The sequence below is a fragment of the Rhincodon typus genome, chromosome 12 (genome assembly GCF_021869965.1).
Source record: "Rhincodon typus isolate 14 chromosome 12, sRhiTyp1.1, whole genome shotgun sequence".
NCBI lineage: Eukaryota > Metazoa > Chordata > Chondrichthyes > Orectolobiformes > Rhincodontidae > Rhincodon > Rhincodon typus.
The window spans coordinates 38,908,908-38,926,686 of NC_063343.1; the positions used below are offsets into that span (position 1 = coordinate 38,908,908).

The following is a 17,779-nucleotide window of genomic DNA, read 5'->3' on the forward strand; positions in this document are numbered from 1 at the left end:
TGTAACATAAAAATTGCCTACTGCCATTTTCTTCATGAGTAATCAGGTTGCTAAGCACTCTTAATGCAGTTTTTAAATACTAAACTTGTACTTGCCTAAGGGAGATAGTATACTAACTTCTAGCTTTAAAAGCAAGCATACCTATAGCAATGGCTGTTTGGTAGTTGATCTTGTTGGAAAGAGAAATCTGTTGCTGAAGCTTTTCTTGCACCCATCGGGACAAACTCATAAGTATTATAATTCAAATGGTCACAATATATGCTTCAGGAGGCAAGGGTGCTGATTGGTTGGTTGACTAGTTGGGTGAAGTGTTGTAAGGAGAAAGCATTGGGGATCTGTAGGCTCTACAAGTTCCTGTATAATCCAAAAAAGGGTACAATACTGGAAAATGTTTTTCTTTTTGTTTGCAGCGAATGAGCACCTATAAATAAATTTGTCACCTCTTCCAAGTGTAAAAGAGCCAGCCTATGAACTTGACTGGTTTTTCTTAACTCTGTTAGAAAATGTCTCCTGATACCAAGCATAAGGTTTCACGTATGGTTTCACAAAACAAAACTGATACCTGTACTTCAATTAAAAACCTACATGAACTTTTCCCCCTTCACCCACATTTTTCACTTTTTTTTTATTTTTATGTTTAATTACCATACTTAATTTTAATTTATTTCAGATTTTGCTGCTACTGGGTGCCAGCAAATGCAGTTTTGTTGTTTGTAGCTGTAGCTGTAGCTATTGGGACACCAGCAAGTGCTGCTTGAAACAGTTGTTTTGTTTTGAGTTTGAAGCTCAGGGTAATTGAATATGTTGTAAAGCTAATGTTTCTGCTGTCATCTGGGTGAGTATAAGATGAAAACCTTTGGCAACATGTCTCTTTTTTCAGCAAAATGCAATTCCATCCCCGCCCCCCCAATTAAAGAAATAGGATGTCAAATCACGGAGTTTTAAGATAAATGAAATTCTGAACTACCAATTCACTGAACATGTCTGCTTCTCTCTGTGGTTGCGTGATCATAGTGTACAGTTTATGATCATAGCCCAAAATTTAATATAGCACTAACATGGTCTGACATTTAATAGAACTTGCTCTTCCATACATAAGTTTTTAATTTTTGTATTTAACAAATTCCTGAAAGTTCAAACTGTTAAGTGGTGTGAGGTAAATGGCATTTGGAAACTAGGTGAACAGGACAAGAAACTATAGCTCCTTAGTCAGTTGTTCTGAAAAATTGTGAAATGATTAGTGCAATGAAAGAATGTAATGTATAGAAGGCAGAATTCCATGTCAAATTCAGTGCAGAAAGAAAAAATAAAGGAAAACTAAAAACATTTCTGAAGAAAGGTCTAGGCCCGACACGTCAGCCTTCCTGCTCCACTGATGCTGCTTGGCCTGCTGTGTTCATCCAGCTCTACATCTTGTTATCTCAAGGAAAACTAAAGGCAGATACAAAAAAATACAATTTGCAAACATTTTCAGCAATTAGTGCCTTGAAGTAAAGAGGCTCCCATTCCTAATAGTTAATTTTCAGTGTCAGGGAGTTGGTAGTAATTAATACTTATTCATTGTGGGCCAGAGATAAGATTGTGAATATTTTTTAAAATGGTGGCAAGCTAGGAACAGTGGAGATTTGAATAAATTTAGGATCTTGTTTAAACAGATCATTTGAAGGAATCCAGATGAATTGTTAATCTTCAGATCTGGAGGGTCAAAGGTAAGACGTTAGTTACTGATGTGCAAAGCTATAACTAAAGACATCTGGAGTTCCGAGTACCTTTGGACATATTGGCTTTAGGATGAATGGAACGCCGATGTACCAGTTTACTATCAGAACTTCCAAATATTAAATTGTGAAGCGAGAAATTGTGCAAACATGATTTTGGTTCACTGATTTTGATTGAAGTTTTTAGAATTTTTGAAAGGAATTGATAGCATTGATTAGAGACTTCTTCCTGCTAGTGGAGACTAGGACAAGGAGAAGTAACCTTTAAAATCAAATCGGGGTATTCAGAAATGAGGTTAGTAAGCATTCATCGTACTCAGGCTGCCAGAAATATAAAAAGTAGATGCTAGTTCAATTCATTCAAAAGTCTGTGAATATTAGATTTTTTTTGCTCGTTATGGGTACAAAACAACATGAAGTTATGCATCAGTCATGATCTCATTGAATACTAGAATGTGCCCAAGGGGCTGAAGAGCACCTTCTATTTCAGCATAATTGTGCTTTTAAAAGGATACTTGAGACAGAAATGATCTCAATGTTCTAGGACCGGTTTAGTTCATATCACTGGAGTATTGCAACTTCTTGCAATTTAGTGCACACCTGAGGCAGGCAGTGTGATGTCAATTTTGTGAAACAAGTGGTGGAGCAATCTAACTCTGACTACAATTGTTGGACACCCAAGTTCTATCACTTCTGCATATATAGAGTTCCTCTGAGGAAGGGTCACCAGACCTGAAATGTTAACTCTGTTTTTTCCTTCACAGATGCTGCCAGACCGGCTGAGCTTTTTCAGCAACTTTTTGTTTTTGTTCCTGATTTACAGCGCCCACAGTTTCTTTTTGTTTTTTTTTTAAATAGAGATCCATTAGCCTCACTGTTAGTTTGAAGGCGTATTCTAGCCTCATCACTTCAGCACAGAATATGTAAACCTCCTATGAAAGCACACTGGCTTTAGATGTATGAAGTGTAAATCTTCAGAGTGAGAAGTGCATTAAATATAGTCAAAATGATGACTAATGTGGCAGGAGATAAACAACTTGATTTTCAAGATATAATACAGAAGAGGAGAGCAGTTTTTTGTTATTTTCTGAAGAACCATTCAAGTGATAAATCTTCATGCCCTGTGACCTGCATTGTAACACTGACTATTCTTTCAAGTACTTTGGCTCCTGAGGCTCTGGAAGACTCCATATATATGCAAGCAAAACACTCAAAGCCTGGTTGAATTTGTTCTCACTTAAAACAACTTTTCCTTAACTTCTCTCTATCTCCAAGTCAAAAGTATGTCTACGGGGGACCCACAAGGTCCCAGTTATACTGTCACTTTGAGTGGTATGCAGAACATGCCTTGTTCCAGATCATGGCTGAGCTGATGCTCCATGCATCCACTTTCCTTCCCTTTTGTCTGTTACCCTTGATTTCCCCTGCTGATCAAGAATGTTTCTATCTCAGTCTTAAATACACCTAACGACTTCCCCCTTCTCCCCCGCTCCCCTTCTGGGCATTTCTGTGGCAAGGAGTTCCAAAGACACTCAACCTTCAGAAGTAATCCCTTCTCGGCTTAGTCTCAGAATTAAGGGGCGTCAATTTTAGACTATGTCCTAGACACACACTCATGAGGGGAGACATCCTCTCGGCATTTACCCTGTCAAGACTCTTAAGAATCCTAAAATGTTTCAATAAGATCACCTTAACTTAATTCTCACTCCTAAGAAAACCCCTATATATCTGGGATCATTCTAGTGAACCTTCCCTCAACTGTTTACTTCAGTTTGGAAGGAAGTATATTCACATTGATTAGTATTGTGGATAGTTAGTTTCAAAAGTTACTTATTTAGTATCGTTAATGCTAAAGAGTGAAAAATTAGTTGACACGAGCAACTTGAGAAGTACGCTTGGTATGTCAAACCCTACAAGTCGTTGAGCTTGTTCTGCGACCATTTCTTGGAGCAGCATGTGAAAGGTTCCATTGAGGCACAACTCTAGTAGAAGACATTTCTCTTTAAATCTCACAATACCGTTTAGTGGCAGGTGATGATGAAGGCTTTGTTTTGAATGTTTGAGCATGTAGGTCTCTATAAACATCAATGTGCCTGAATAGTGGCAGGTATTTAATCCCCGTGTCCCTTCCCAGTAGATGGCAAGGTTATTGTAGATTATAGGGTTCAATTATAATGTCTGCAGTAAAATTTCTCTTGCTTTTTAATTGTTATGAATGGAAATGGGAGAATCAAATAGTTTGTCTTTGTGCAAAGAATTGTAAATATTGCTTGAGAGGACCCAACATTGGCTTTGTGCAAGTCAGACAATTTTTGAATCTGACTTCTCAGAATATAGATTTTTAATACATGAGTTTTACATACAGAATGTATTAATTTTAGAAGTTGTTTTATTTTCTAGGCAATATTGAAGATGAACTTGGAAGGAAGTTGAAATGCTTCTTAGATGAGCTTCCAGTAGTTAACTACAATCTCCTGAAGTTTCTCTGTAAATACCTGGTCAAGGTAGCATTACAAAAGGAAGAGAAGTGGACTTCAAGGAATCTTGCTGCTGTATTTGACCTGGATGTTTTCCAGTAAGTGTTGCAATATTTTATATTTGGACTGTATATTCGGAATTTATTTATATCTCCCCACCTGAATGCTTTTCTAAGATTTTTTAGTTGGTTGCCTTAGAATCTTAGTTTTCATAAGCAGAAATTATCGCTTTTTGAACTTTTTGTTTATCAAATGTAAACAGAAACCGTGTCAATGTATTAAAGGCTTATACATTGGTGCATCTAACTTCTTTATTTTAACTGCATTTACTAAATAAATATAAGGGCATTGAGTATTTTATGCTTCGTTTAAATAAATTTTGCTCTTAAGATGAGGACTTAGGTTTTGATAAAAGAAATTTGTGGAATTTTGACAATACCACTGATTGGAAACTCAGAAATATTGGGTGGCTTGTATGTTATCTTTATTTGAATAATATTTTACAATAGGCATATTTTATGTTCTATTGTATGTTCTATCTTGAAAGCCAAATACCTAACTTAACCTAGTAACTCTGTGCTGGGTTAAATATTAATTCCTTTCAAAGTTATTTTGGATTAGAAAGCAGTTGTTTGACATTTGGAATGTGGACTATTTATATTCTTCATGGTGTTGTAAGATTTGCTAGTTGGAGGTGATGCTCCACTCACAATATGATTTTAGAAATCTTTTGTCCTGAAATACCTCCCTTTTCAACATCCGATACTGCTTAATTTTTAATCTGTTTTCCAAGCCCACTTTGACTCTTGTCTTTTTATCATTTGCAATTTATTTAAGATTAAGACACCGGTTTCAAACTTCGGTTTTCTCGTCCTCAACAGAACTGTATTAGTGTTAGAATTGCCCTTCCCTGAAGGATTCTTTACTATGAGATTGAGATTGTTAATGCTTGCTTGCTTCGTATTAGTTACAGAATGTATTGTTCTGAGAAACTGCCCTGAATGCATTCGTTGAACTCCTCCTCAGTAGACTTTGTCCAATCTATATTAAGATTAAAATCTTGAACCATTACTGCAGTTCCTTTGTCTTACAGGTCTTCATTACTACTTAACTTTACTTTGGCCTACAATGTAGCTACTATAAGGGGAACTGTAAACGACTTCCAGTAGTGACTTTTTCCATATGATTTCTTGACCCCATCGAGAACAATTCTACATGTTGATCTCCTGGGTCAAAGTTATTTCTCACTGAAATGCTGATCCCATTTTTTTTTTTCCAACAGAACTATCCCACCACTTTCAAGATATTTCAAAAGGATTATAAATAAAGTTACCTTGGATGTTCAGTCCCCAGGCTTAATCACCTTGCAACCATATCTCTCTGTCATTTTTTTTTCTTTCATGAGAGGTGGGTTTGGATGGTTGTCATTAATGCCAGTCCAGTGAGAGATTGGCAGTAGAGAAAATGATGTCTTCTTGAACCACTGCACACCATTTGGTGTCAATAGAGCACAATGCTATTCAGGTGGGAATTTTGGGATTTTCACCCAGCAGTAATGAAGGTTACTAAATCAGGGTGATGAATGACTTGGATGGAAACTTTGCAGGTGGTGGTGTTCCCATGTATCAGCTGCCCTTGTCCTTCTAGATGATAGTGATCATGGGTTTCAAAGGTGCTGTCTAAGGAGCCATGGTGAGTTTCTGGCTGTGCATATTGTACGTGGTATACACCACTGCTAGCGAAAATTGGTGAATGTTTGTGGATAAGAACAGTAGAGCACAGGACAGGCCTTTTGGCCCACCAAAACAGTGCCAACATGATGCCTTTCTAAACTTGAAACCTTTTGCCTCTTCCCAGTCTGTATCCCTCCATTCCCTGTCTATTCATATGTGTCAAGATGCCTCTTAAATGTCACAATTGTATCTGCCTCCTCCACCACCTCTGGCAGTGCATTTCAGACACTTAGCACCCTCTGTGTGTAAAAACAAAACAACAAAACTTGCCTCTTGCCCCTCTTTTATCGTAAACCAATGTCCCTTTCTAGTTGACATTTCTAGCATGGAAGACAGACTTCAGCTGCCCATGCCTCCATTTTGTTAAATTTTTACCAGATCGCCCTTCAACCAGTGATGTTCACGTTAAAACAAGGCAAGTTCATCCAACCGATTCTCTCTGCTAATAGCCTTCAGACCAGGCAACATCTTGGTAAACTGTTTCCGTGCTCTCTCTGACGCCTCCACGTTCTGCAACCAGAATTGTACACAGTATTCCAAATGTAGCCTAGCTAAAGTTGTATATAGCTGGAACATGACTCGCCAATTTTTATACTCTGTTCCCTGATCAATGAAGGCAAGCATGCCATGTGCCTTCTTGACTACTTTATCCAATTGGTATTGCCACTTTCAGGGAACTGTGGACCTTTCCACGTAGATCCCTCAATGTTAATGCTACTAAGGGTTCTCCCATTTACTGTGTACTGTCTGCCTGCATTAGATCTCCCAACGTGCATCACCTTGCATTTGTCCAGATTAAACTCCATTTGCCATTTCTTTGCCCAACTCTCCAGCCTGTATATCCTGCTGTATCCTCTGGCAATGCTTCTCACTATCTGCAGCTTCCCCCAATGTTTGTTTTTTTATTGACCAGACTAGCCCCCCCCCCCCCCCGCCAACTGTATATTATGGAGGTAGCCAGGAACGCAACTTTTATATATTTTTTCGAGAAAGTGTGAGCTGATGTGTTCCAGATATGATTCAATTGGTCTACCACTGAACTTTAATTAAAACACTTTTTTCTTGCAACACAGTTCAAATACTGCAAAAAGAACTGACACAACTGTACTCTATTGAAATACTTAACAAGATAAAGTATTATTTAACCAAGAAATATCCTTTAATCCAATATAGGCAATATCCCTTCAACACAGCCTTGACAAGGGTAATTCAGCAACAGTTTATTATTCTCACGTGCTGCCCGTCTCCAGTCCAGTAGAAAGAAAATAAAGAAATGATCTGCCCTTTTGTTGTTTTAAGAAGCCTATCTCTCTTTAAGACTTCACGTTTGCAGTAGCAAGTTCAAACTTTCAGCTCCAGTAGCCAGCAAAACCTATCAACTGAATGCAATAGTAAAAGTTCTTTGAGGTCTTTGTGAGCTTGACCCTGCTCACCCATAATTCTTTTGCCTTCCTTTTTTAAAAAAATTACTTGGGAGAACTCGGATGTTTACCAACTGCCTGTCTGAACCACTGTGACAATATCCCACTGCAAGAGAAACAGGACAGAACACATCTCTTAAAGGCATAGTATCATCACAGTGCTGTACACAAACTTACTAAACAGGCTACTGCATTCTCTTCCAGATCATTTATATATAATATCACAAACGGGCCCTAGTACTGATCCCTGGGGAACACCACTGGTCACAGATCTCCAGTCAGAAAAACACTCTTCCACTGCTACTCTGTCTTCAATGATCAAGCCAAATCTGTATCCATTTTACCACTTCACAGCAGATGCCATGTGACTTCATATTTTGTATCAGCCTGCCATGAGGGACCTTGTCAAAGGTCTTGTTGAAGTCCATATAAAAAGCATCTACCACCTTGCTGTCATCAATCACCTTTATTACTTCCTCAAAAAACTCAATCAAATTCATGGGACATGACCTTCCCTGCACAAGGCCATGTTTTCTATCACTAAGACCATATTTGTTCCAAATGTGAATAAATCCTATCTCTAAGAATCTTCTCCAGTAGTTTCCCTACCACTGACATACACCTCACCAGCCTGTAATTTCTGAGATAATCCCTGTTGCTCTTCTTAAACAAAGGAGCAATGTTGGCAATTCTTCAGCCTTCTAGGATTTCTCCTGTGGCTAAAGAGGATACAAAGATTTCAAGCAAGTCCCAGCAATTTCCTCACTTGCTTCCCTCAGCATCTGGGATAGTTCCCTTCAGGTGCTGAGAGCTTGTCTACCTTAATGCTGTTTAAAAACACACAACACCACCACCTTTTATGTTCACATACTCCCCTGAGAATCTCCAACAACCATGTCCTCCTCCTTTGTGAATACCAATGCAAAGTATTTGTTGAGACCCCACCTACTTCCTCTGAATCACCAAAACTTGCCCTCCTTTGTTCTTGAATGGACCTACCATTTCCCTACCTACCCTCTTGCTCCATGTATATGTATAAAACTCCTTGGGATTTTCCATAATCCTGTTTGCCAAAGACCTTTCATGAGCCTTTTTTAGCCCACCTTATTTGATTCCTTTTCTTCTATCTTCGTCATCATTGAGGGTTGTCTGTCTTCAGTTGCCTTAACCTTGTGTATGTCTCCTTTTCCTTTTTGACTAAGCTCTTAATTTCTCTTGTAATCAAAGGTTACCAAATCTTGCCATCCTTAACCTTCATTTTCACAGAGACCTGCTGGTCCTGAACTCGAATCAACTGGCCTTAGAGATTCCCACATGACAGATGTGGATTTGCACTCAAACAGATGCCTTCAATCTACGTTCCCAAGTTCCTACCTAATATTGTGGTAGTTAGCTTTACCCTAGTTTAATCCCAGGACTATTCTTGTCCTTATGGATAAGTAGCTTAAAGCTTACAGAATTATAGTCACTGTTCTTGCAATGCTCCCCCGCTGAAACTTCGATCATCTGGTTGGGCTAATTCCCCAATACCAGGTCTAGTATAGCTCCTTTCGTAGTTGTTGGGTTATGTACACATCATTTCTAAAATCCACCCTGGATACACCAAACAAATTCCTGCACACACACACGTGCAGTGGGCGCAAGTCCCTATGTAAGGGAAGTTAAAATCACCCACCACAGCAACCCTGTTGTTTTTACATTTTTCAAAATCCAGCCACATCTGTACCTCTACCCACTGGCTGTTAGGAAGCCTGTAGTACAATCTCATTAAAGTGATTGCACCCTTCCATTCTCAACCTCTACCCATGTGGCCTCACTGAATGAGCCCTGTAAAGTGTCCTCCCTTGGTACAGCTCTGATATTCTCTCTGATCAGCAACACAGCTCCTCCACCTCTCTTACATCCCTGTCTATCTCACCCGGAACCTCTAATTCTTTGAATAATAAGCTGCCAGTCTTGCCCTTCTCTCGACCAAATCTCTGTAAGAGCTACAACATCATAGTTAAAACTATTAATCCAAGCTTCAATTTCATTTGCCTCGCCTGTCATAGTCTTCACATAAAACAAAGACTTCAGATCGCCAGTCCTGCTGGGTTCAACAACCTTTCCTTTATCCGTTCTTCCTCTTAGCCTTACTGGCCTTTAGTCTCTGATTCATCTTCAGTCATTTTGCTTGCTGACCTACTGCTCTGGTTCCTGCCCCTGCCCATCTCACTAATTTAAACCTTCCTGAGTGGCACTAGTAGACCTTCCTGCCAGGATATTTGTGCCCCTCCAGTTTGGGTGCAACCTGTCGCTTGTACAAGCCCAGCCAGCCCTGGAAGACACCCCATTGATTCACGTACCTGAAGCCATCCTTCCTACACCATCTCTTTAGCCATGTATTTACATGTAGTACCTGCCTATTGCTAGCCTCACTGGCATGTGGTACAGGAAGTGATCCCAAGTTACAACCCTAGAGATCCTGCTTTTCAACTTCCTAACTCACTGAACTCCTTTTGCAGGATCTTATCTTTCTGCCTATGCTGTTAGTACCAAAATAGACCACAATACGGTGTTGTTATGGTATATGCTTTTGCAAACTTGGTTTTGAATTTTAGTTTTTGAATGTTTGAGGGGAGAATTTATTTTCCATATCCAATTTTTTTCAAATGCAATGTTCTCAAAATAACAAACTCCTAAAATTGTTTCAATTTTAAGTAGAAGAGAAATCATTATGCAGAAAAAGAAAATGTCTTCACTACTGAGCATTGCATTAGCTGTGCATATGTTTCATCATGTTTATGATTTAGTAAACTTTGTTAAATATTTGTTTTGCAGTATTTGTGCAGATGTGGAAGATATGAAAGAACAAGAAACAGCTAGCAATATAATGTCTGAACTCCTGGAAAATTACAGTGATTTCTTTGGTACTGAAGAGTTTCTGCCCACAAATATTTCAAATTCATTTTGTGTCGAGGTAATTCAGTTTGTTACACTAATTTATTTGAAATTATATTTATCTTACTTGACCAAGGTACCTGCTAGGAAAATATTTCTTCTATGGGCAGGTCTAGAATTCGAGGACAATTTAAAAATATGACTAAGACAAGGTAGAGTTTTTCTGAGGGTTATTGGATCTTTGTGTGTAATAACATGTTTGATTAGGTTAATTTAGAAAATATCCAAAATTAGTGTGTTGCACAGAAGTGGGAGTGCGGGGGTGGTGTTTGACATACAAGGAGGAGGAAAGTAAAAGACTGAGTATAGCAGTTGGGAGTCATGTTGTGCCTGTACAGGTCATAAGTTAGGCCACTTTGGAATACTGCATGCAGTTCTGGTCCTCCTGCTTCGGGAAGGATGTTGTGAAGCTTGAAAAGGTTCAGAAAAGATTTGCAAGGATGTTGCCAAGGTTGGAGGGTTTAAGCTTTAGGGGGAGGCTGAATAGGCTGCGGCTGTTCTCCCTGGATGTTATAGACTAAGGGTGACCTTTACAAGAGGCTTAAAAAATCATGAGGGGCATGGATAAGGTGTATAGACAAGATCTTTTCCCTGGGATGGGGGAGTCCCAAACTAGAGGGCATAGATTTAAGGTGAGAGGAGTAAAATTTAAAAGGGATCTAAGGGGCAACATTTTTATGCAGAGGGTCGTGTGTGTATGGAATGAGCTGCCAGAGGAAGTGGTAGAAGCTGGAACAATTACAACTTTTAAAAGGGATCTGAGTGGGTGTATGAATAGGAAGGGTTTAAAGGGATACCAAATTATGGTAAGTGGGACTCGATTTATTTAGGATATCTGGTCGAGATGGACGACTTGTACCGAAGGGTCTGTTTCTATGCTGTAGAGCTCTATGACTCAAAGTGATGGAGAGATGAACATTGGTCTATAATGGAGGAAGAAGGAAATTTAGTGTACTTTGAAAGCAAAAAAATTTGGAAATTGTGAAGGAATGGTGCACTTAGAAGCCATGATTCACTGAAACTTCCTTACTGTCAGATTGCTTATCCAACATCAGGATGAATCAAAACTTTCTCCAGTTCAACTTTGGGAAGGTTGAAGCTGTTGTTTCAGTACCTGCCACAAAACTCTGCTGTCTTCTGGTGATTCCATATCCCTCCAAGTCCACTGTTATGGGTTGAATCACATACTGAAAAGCCTAATTCCATATCCACTATGCCTGCTTATTCTACTGCATCTATTGCATCCAGCCCAACACAGCTCATTCTATCATTAACCTATATGCATCAATTTATTTGTATACATTGACTGCTTTAACTCTCTTGCTGTGCTTTCACCTGACAAAATTCTACCAGGCACCTGTTGTCTTGCAATGATTCCTCTCTATTTACCAGAGACTTGCTACTGGCTGCCTATCCATGTTGCATTAAATTCAAAATTCTTCTTGAGATGAGCCATAGGCACACCCTAGCCTACTTCTACATTTTCTGCAGGCTAGCATTTCTTCCTTTTGTCCTTTTTGTGAACTTTATCTGTATGAACACTTTGCCCCAGCGGTAGCAATACTTTATAGCCATCCTAATCCCTTTCTTTGGAACCTAATTCTTCAAGTTCTTTTTATTTATCTTTCCAATTCTTTCTTTCCTTCTAAGAAAATGAACCACCACAAATCTACATTTTTGATACAGCTTTTGGTCAGCTCTCATCATTGTCTCCATTAATTGACTTTTGTTAAAGCACCAGTCAGCATTTATTTTAGATTAAATCACTGTACAAAATTCCTAAATTTGCTGGGAGCATGGAGCCTCTTCCGAACCCAGCATAAGTTTACCTTTTCCCCTTGTTCTTGCAATTCTACGATTGGTAATGGTCTTGAGTTATAGAACAAAATCTTAATAATTTGCATGTGTAATTACAGAACTTTTTTATTTTTTTGATATCGACTGATAAACAACAGTACCTCTGTTACGACCTTTTGAGCCTTTGTATCTTATCGAAAATGGGTTGCTGCCTTAGTTGGCATGTGTGAGACTTTAGCGTGAGGTCTCAAACAATAAATCTACCACTAATTTGAAGCAAAATGGTAATTAACAAACTAGTTGTTGGATAGCTGTTTTTTTTCTTTCTCCTATTGAACATTGGATGTCTTTGGTAACTATATTTTCTTTTGTTTCAGCAAAAAACAGGCTCTGGGTCACTGTTTTTCAATGGTAATGCATCTGATTTCAGGTTACAGAATCATGTGAAGGAGTTAAAATAGAACAAACTGATGCACTTCCTGAAGAATCTGAAAGGATGTTGTTGATGAATGCTGAACACTTGACGATAATGAAGAATACAACTGAATCTGACATTTTTTTGTCAGCTAGGTGAGGCATTAAAGATTTGGCAGTTGAGCAGTTTTGGTACATATTCGTAATGACACCATCCACTGAATTGTGTCTACGCACTTGCTTTCCCGCAGGTTCCATCACTGCATCTAGCTCGCTCCATTGCTATTTGAAGTGCCAGATGAGACACCTGAGGAGTTGCCCAATTGAGGCCCTTAAGTAGACAATTAATCTCTCTAGTTAGGAGTTTTCTGTGCCTATGCTCTGATTGATTTTTAATGGGCACTGGGAGAGACAGGCACTCAAAGCGCAGTCTTATAGGCTTAACCCTGTGGACCCTTGACCTGTTAAAGGGGACTGGTGTGTCTTACTGAGGCTCTTCACAGTTTTGCCTCCTCATTTAATTGCTGCTGCTCCCACTCCCACTTCATGTAGTCTAACATGCTTATCCCCCAACCCTGCCTCACCTGTTTTGTTTTTAATTGTTTTAGAACCCCAGGTGTACTGGAGCATCTTCTGAAGCTGAGTTAGCTGTAGATGTTTCCTCAAGGAATTTCATTTAACTTTTGTTAAGAAAACGTGCCAGAATGACTTCTATCAAAAGCCCTGGCAGAAGTAATGATACATCAGAAGCTTCAGTTAGGCTTATTATCAGTAGCTGAGACTTTGATTTTTGAATACACTGTCTTGAAATGGAACCTGAATTAAATGGTTGAGATATGCACAACACTCTTGTTTGTGAATTATTGTCATCCATTCTAAAGTAGTTATGCTTTTGCCTCTGATACTTGTTAGGGGAGATGTAGCTACAAAACAAGAGTTTTAAGTACAGAAGTCGGCAATAAAGATTTGGGATGTATGTTTAGGCATTAGGGAGGCAGTTCACAATGTGTTTGTTCTCCAAGAGAATATATTCTCAACAAAAATTTAAATATGCCAATTCTTGTGCAATCAATTTATAGTTGGAAACCTTTAAGGCTCTGAATTGATCATCCAATTTAGGCTCGAATTCCACTATTGCATTAGGCAAGTACAGGAATGGAGGGTAGAATCATAAAGCAAAGTCCTGCCATCCTTTTCAAATGAGGGCAAAATATCTCATGGCACTATTCAAAACAGTAAAATGATTATACTTGCTAACATTTATTTCTCTATCAATACTTTCAATGCCTATTATTGGACTTTGTCTTGATATTGACTACAGATTTTTTGCATTAGAAAAAATATTACCAGCTGTAAAGAGCTGCAGAATGTCCTGAGGTTGGTAAAAACACGAGATGAAAGCATGTTTGTTTTCAATTTTTTATTCTGTATTACTTAGTCATGTTTCTGATGCCAATTCAACTGTTGATAGATAATTCTATGATTGGTAATGGTCTTGAGTTATAGAACAAAATCTTAATAATTTGCAACTTGTGTACTGCCAGCACATTCTGCACTGTTTTAGACATATTTGCAAAACTGCAATTTAAAATAAACGCACAATATTTGTCTTTTTATATTGTAGTGCTCATGGCTCCTCTATCAACCAATTGACTATATCTGCAGAGTAAGTGCTGACTTGATTTCGATACCCCAAACAGTTAAACTACAATGTGACTTATTCAGTTGAGTACAGGCATCCATAATTGTAGCAAAATTATTTTTCATGTCAAGTTTTATCTCCACTCCTGAAGAACAATAAGGGGCAGCAATTGTTGATTTTCTATCCCTAATTGTTTACTGTGATGGGCTGCCTTCTTGAAACTCTGCTGACTTTGGGGTGCAATGCAATTGGGAAGGGAATTACAGAATTTCAATTTTGTGGCAGTAAAGGAATTGCAATACATTTCCAAGTCTGGATGGCTTGTTGGTTGGAGGGGAATTTGCTGTTGGTAGTGTTCCCATGTATTTGCTGCCTTGTCTTTCTAGGTGGTAGAGGTCACAGATTTGGAAGTTGCTGTCGGAGTAGACTTGGTGAGTTATTGCAATACATCTCATAGAAATTGCTGGTTAAATCAGCAAGTCTAGCAGCATCTGTGAGAAGAAAACAGTTTGGTGACTCTTTTTTTTGTCAGAACTGTTAGCAGCTTGGGGACCGCTTTGCAGAATACCTACGCTCGGTTAGCACTAAACAACTGCACCTCCCAGTCGCGAACCATTTCAACTCCCCCTCCCATTCCTCAGATGACATGTCCATCCTGGGCCTCCTGCAGTGCCACAACAATGCCACCCGAAGGTTGCAGGAACAGCACCTCATATTCCGCTTGGGAACCCTGCAGCCCAATGGTATGAATGTGAACTTCAAAATCTCCTCTCCCCCTACCACATTCGAAAAACCAGCCCAGCCTGTCCTCCCTCCCACTTATCCCCTCCGCCCATCTCCTACCTACTAGCCCCATCCCACCCCCTTGACCTGTCTGGTCCTCCCTAACTCCCCACCTACACTCACTTTTACTGGCTCCATCCCCGCCTCTTTGACCTGTCTGTCTCCTCTCCACCTATCGTCTCCTCTATCCATCTTCTATCCGCCTCCCCATCTCTCCCTACTTATTTCAGAACCCCCTTTCCCTCCCCCATTTCTGATGAAGGATCTAGGCCCGAAACGTCAGCTTTCCTGCTTCTCTGATGCTGCTTGGCCTGCTGTGTTCATCCAGCTCTATACCTTGTTATCTCAGCAGCTAGGAAAATGTATTTGTGCTGAAGGTGAAGTTGGGGGAGGTGGGGAAGGGAAGTGGAGAGGTGAGCAGATAGATAGATAGAGATGGAGCCCAGACAAAGAGATATGAAAGGGGCAGGTAAAATGAGATTATGGATAGCAGGCAGGACAGAAGAAAAGCTGAATAAGTGGTATTAAGAGCTATTCTCCTACTCATTTGTCTGAATATTGTCCAGATCTTTTTGCATTTGAAATGGACTGCTCAAGTCCTATTCTGGTTACTACCATTTTCATAGCACTTTCAGTACTTTTCCAGACATTCCATTGTGCAGAAAACAACCTCTCCAGGTACTCCATGTTAACTGCATAATATGCAGTTCCCATAGAAAGTCAAGGTTATACCTCCTAGTCAAAACACTTCATTTTTACTAGACCTGCTTTTCAAGTAATTTTCCATTTTCTTCAATTGCTCATTGTTATATCCAATTAACCTTTAACAATTAACCTATCATGGTCAGGTTTGGAGAAATTTTTAAGCCCAGGCACTAATGTTATTTGTCACTTATTAGCCGAAGCCAACATGTTGTCCAGGTTTTGCTGCAAAAGGTCACAGAATGCTTCAGTATCTGAGGAGTTCTATCTTTTTCTATAGTTCACTGTTTAGCTTTCAATTTGATTGTAAGGAATAGCTGCCGAAAGGTGAAGGTTAGTAAAAGGGAAAAATATTTGTGTATTTCTATTTAGCCTTATTGAAAATGGCAGGAAGCAACTGTCAGTCAAGGTATGCTTAACCTGTATTCTGGAGGTCTGACTTGTATGATGAGGGAAAGAATTATGTGAACGTGTGAGCACCTGCCATTATCCATGAATCACAAAAAGGCTAACATCCAGGTTCAGTGTGTAATAGGGAAGGCAAATGGAATGTTGCCTTTATTTCAAAGGGAATGGAGTATGAAAGTAGGGAGGTTTTCCTAAAACTATGTAAGACACTAGTCAGGCCAGCAGGAATACTTTGAACAGTTTTGGCCCCCTTATCTAAGATAAGATATACTAGCACTGAACGCAATCCAGAGAAGGTTCATTAGGCTGATACCAGGTGTAGCGGGACTGTCTTATGAGGAGAGGTTGAATAGGTTGTTTGTGCTCTTTGGAATGTAGAAGAATGGGAGGTGACCTTGTTCAAACACACAACTCGGGGGACTTGACAGGGTAGATGCAGAAAGGTTGTTTCTCCTGCTGGGGAGGCTAGGACCAGAGGATATAATCTCAGAATAAGGGGCTGCCCATTTATGACGCAGACGAGGAGGAATTTCTTTTGAGGGTAGTAAATCTGTGGAATTCTTTACCCCCAAGGGGCTGTTTAGGTTCAGCTGTTAAGTATGTTTGTGGCTGGGATAGGCTTTTATTTTCAGTGAGAGAATCATGGGTTATGGGGGAAAGGCAGGAAAGTGGAATTGAGGATTATCAATTGAATGGTGGAACAGAGTCCATGGGTTGAATGGCCTACTTCTGTGTCTTCTAGACACCGATAATGCCTCTATCAATTCCCATTGGGCTCCAAGATACATCAGTTGTGGTTAAGTTGTTGGAGGGGATTCTGAGGGACAGGATTTACATGCATTTGGAAAGGCAGTGACTGATTAGGGATAGTCAACATGACTGTGTGCATGGGAAAATGTGTCTTAGTAACTTGATTGAGTTTTTTTGAAGAGGTGACAAAAGATTGAAGGCAGAGCAGTAGATGTTGTCCATGTGGACTCCAGCAAGGTGTTTGACAAGGTTCCGCATGGTAGACTGGTTAGTACGGTTAGATAACATGATCTGGGGGAGCTAGCCATTTGGACACAATGGTGGTAGAAGGTTGCTTTACGGACTGGAGCCCTGTGACCAGCGGTGTGCCACAAGGATTGGTGCTGAGTTCACTGCTTTTCGTCATTTATGTAAATGATTTGGAAGTGAATATAGGACGTATGGCTAGTAAGTTTGCAGATGACACCAAAATAGGTGGTGTGGTGGACAGTGAAGATGATGATCCCAGAGTACAACAGGACCCTGATCAAATGGGCTAATGTGGAATTTGGAGTTTTAATTTAGATAAATGTGAAGTGATGTGTTTTGGTAAGGCAAACCAGGGCAGGACCTGTACATTTAATGGTAGAGCCCTGGGGAGTGTTGTCGAACAAAGACCTAGAGTTGCAGGTGCAAAGTTCCTTGAAAGTGCAGTCACAGACAGGTACTGAAGAAGGCGTTTGGTATGCTTGCCTTTATTGATCAGTGCATCAAGTCTCGGAGTTGGGAGGTCATGTTACAGGACATTGACACCATTTTCAGAATACTGCATACAATTCTGGTTGATCTTGAATATGAAGGATGTCGTTAAAGTTGAGAGGAAGCAGAAGAAATTCAAATATGTTGCTGGGATTAGAGGGTTTGAGCTATAGGGAGTGGCTGAATAGGCTGGGGCTTTTTTTTTTTACCTGCAGTGTCTCAGGCTGAGGGATGGCTGTATAGAAATTTGATAAAA

General features: G+C 39.6%; 1 protein-coding gene across 4 annotated transcripts in view; it reads left to right on the forward strand.

Moving 5' to 3' along the window:
* The window catches only part of LOC109929117 (protein FAM13B), a 107,528-nt gene that overhangs the window by 25,931 nt on the left and 63,818 nt on the right, over nt 1–17,779 (forward strand). For 2 of the 4 annotated variants that reach the window (XM_048603865.1, XM_048603867.1), the window contains exons 4-7: nt 4,119–4,293; nt 10,170–10,308; nt 12,517–12,656; nt 14,125–14,166. In XM_048603865.1, the coding sequence (XP_048459822.1) occupies nt 4,119–4,293; nt 10,170–10,308; nt 12,517–12,656; nt 14,125–14,166 (496 nt within the window). The remainder of the gene's footprint in view (nt 1–4,118; nt 4,294–10,169; nt 10,309–12,516; nt 12,657–14,124; nt 14,167–17,779) is intronic. The other 2 variants (XM_048603866.1, XM_048603868.1) reach the window with 1 other exon arrangement.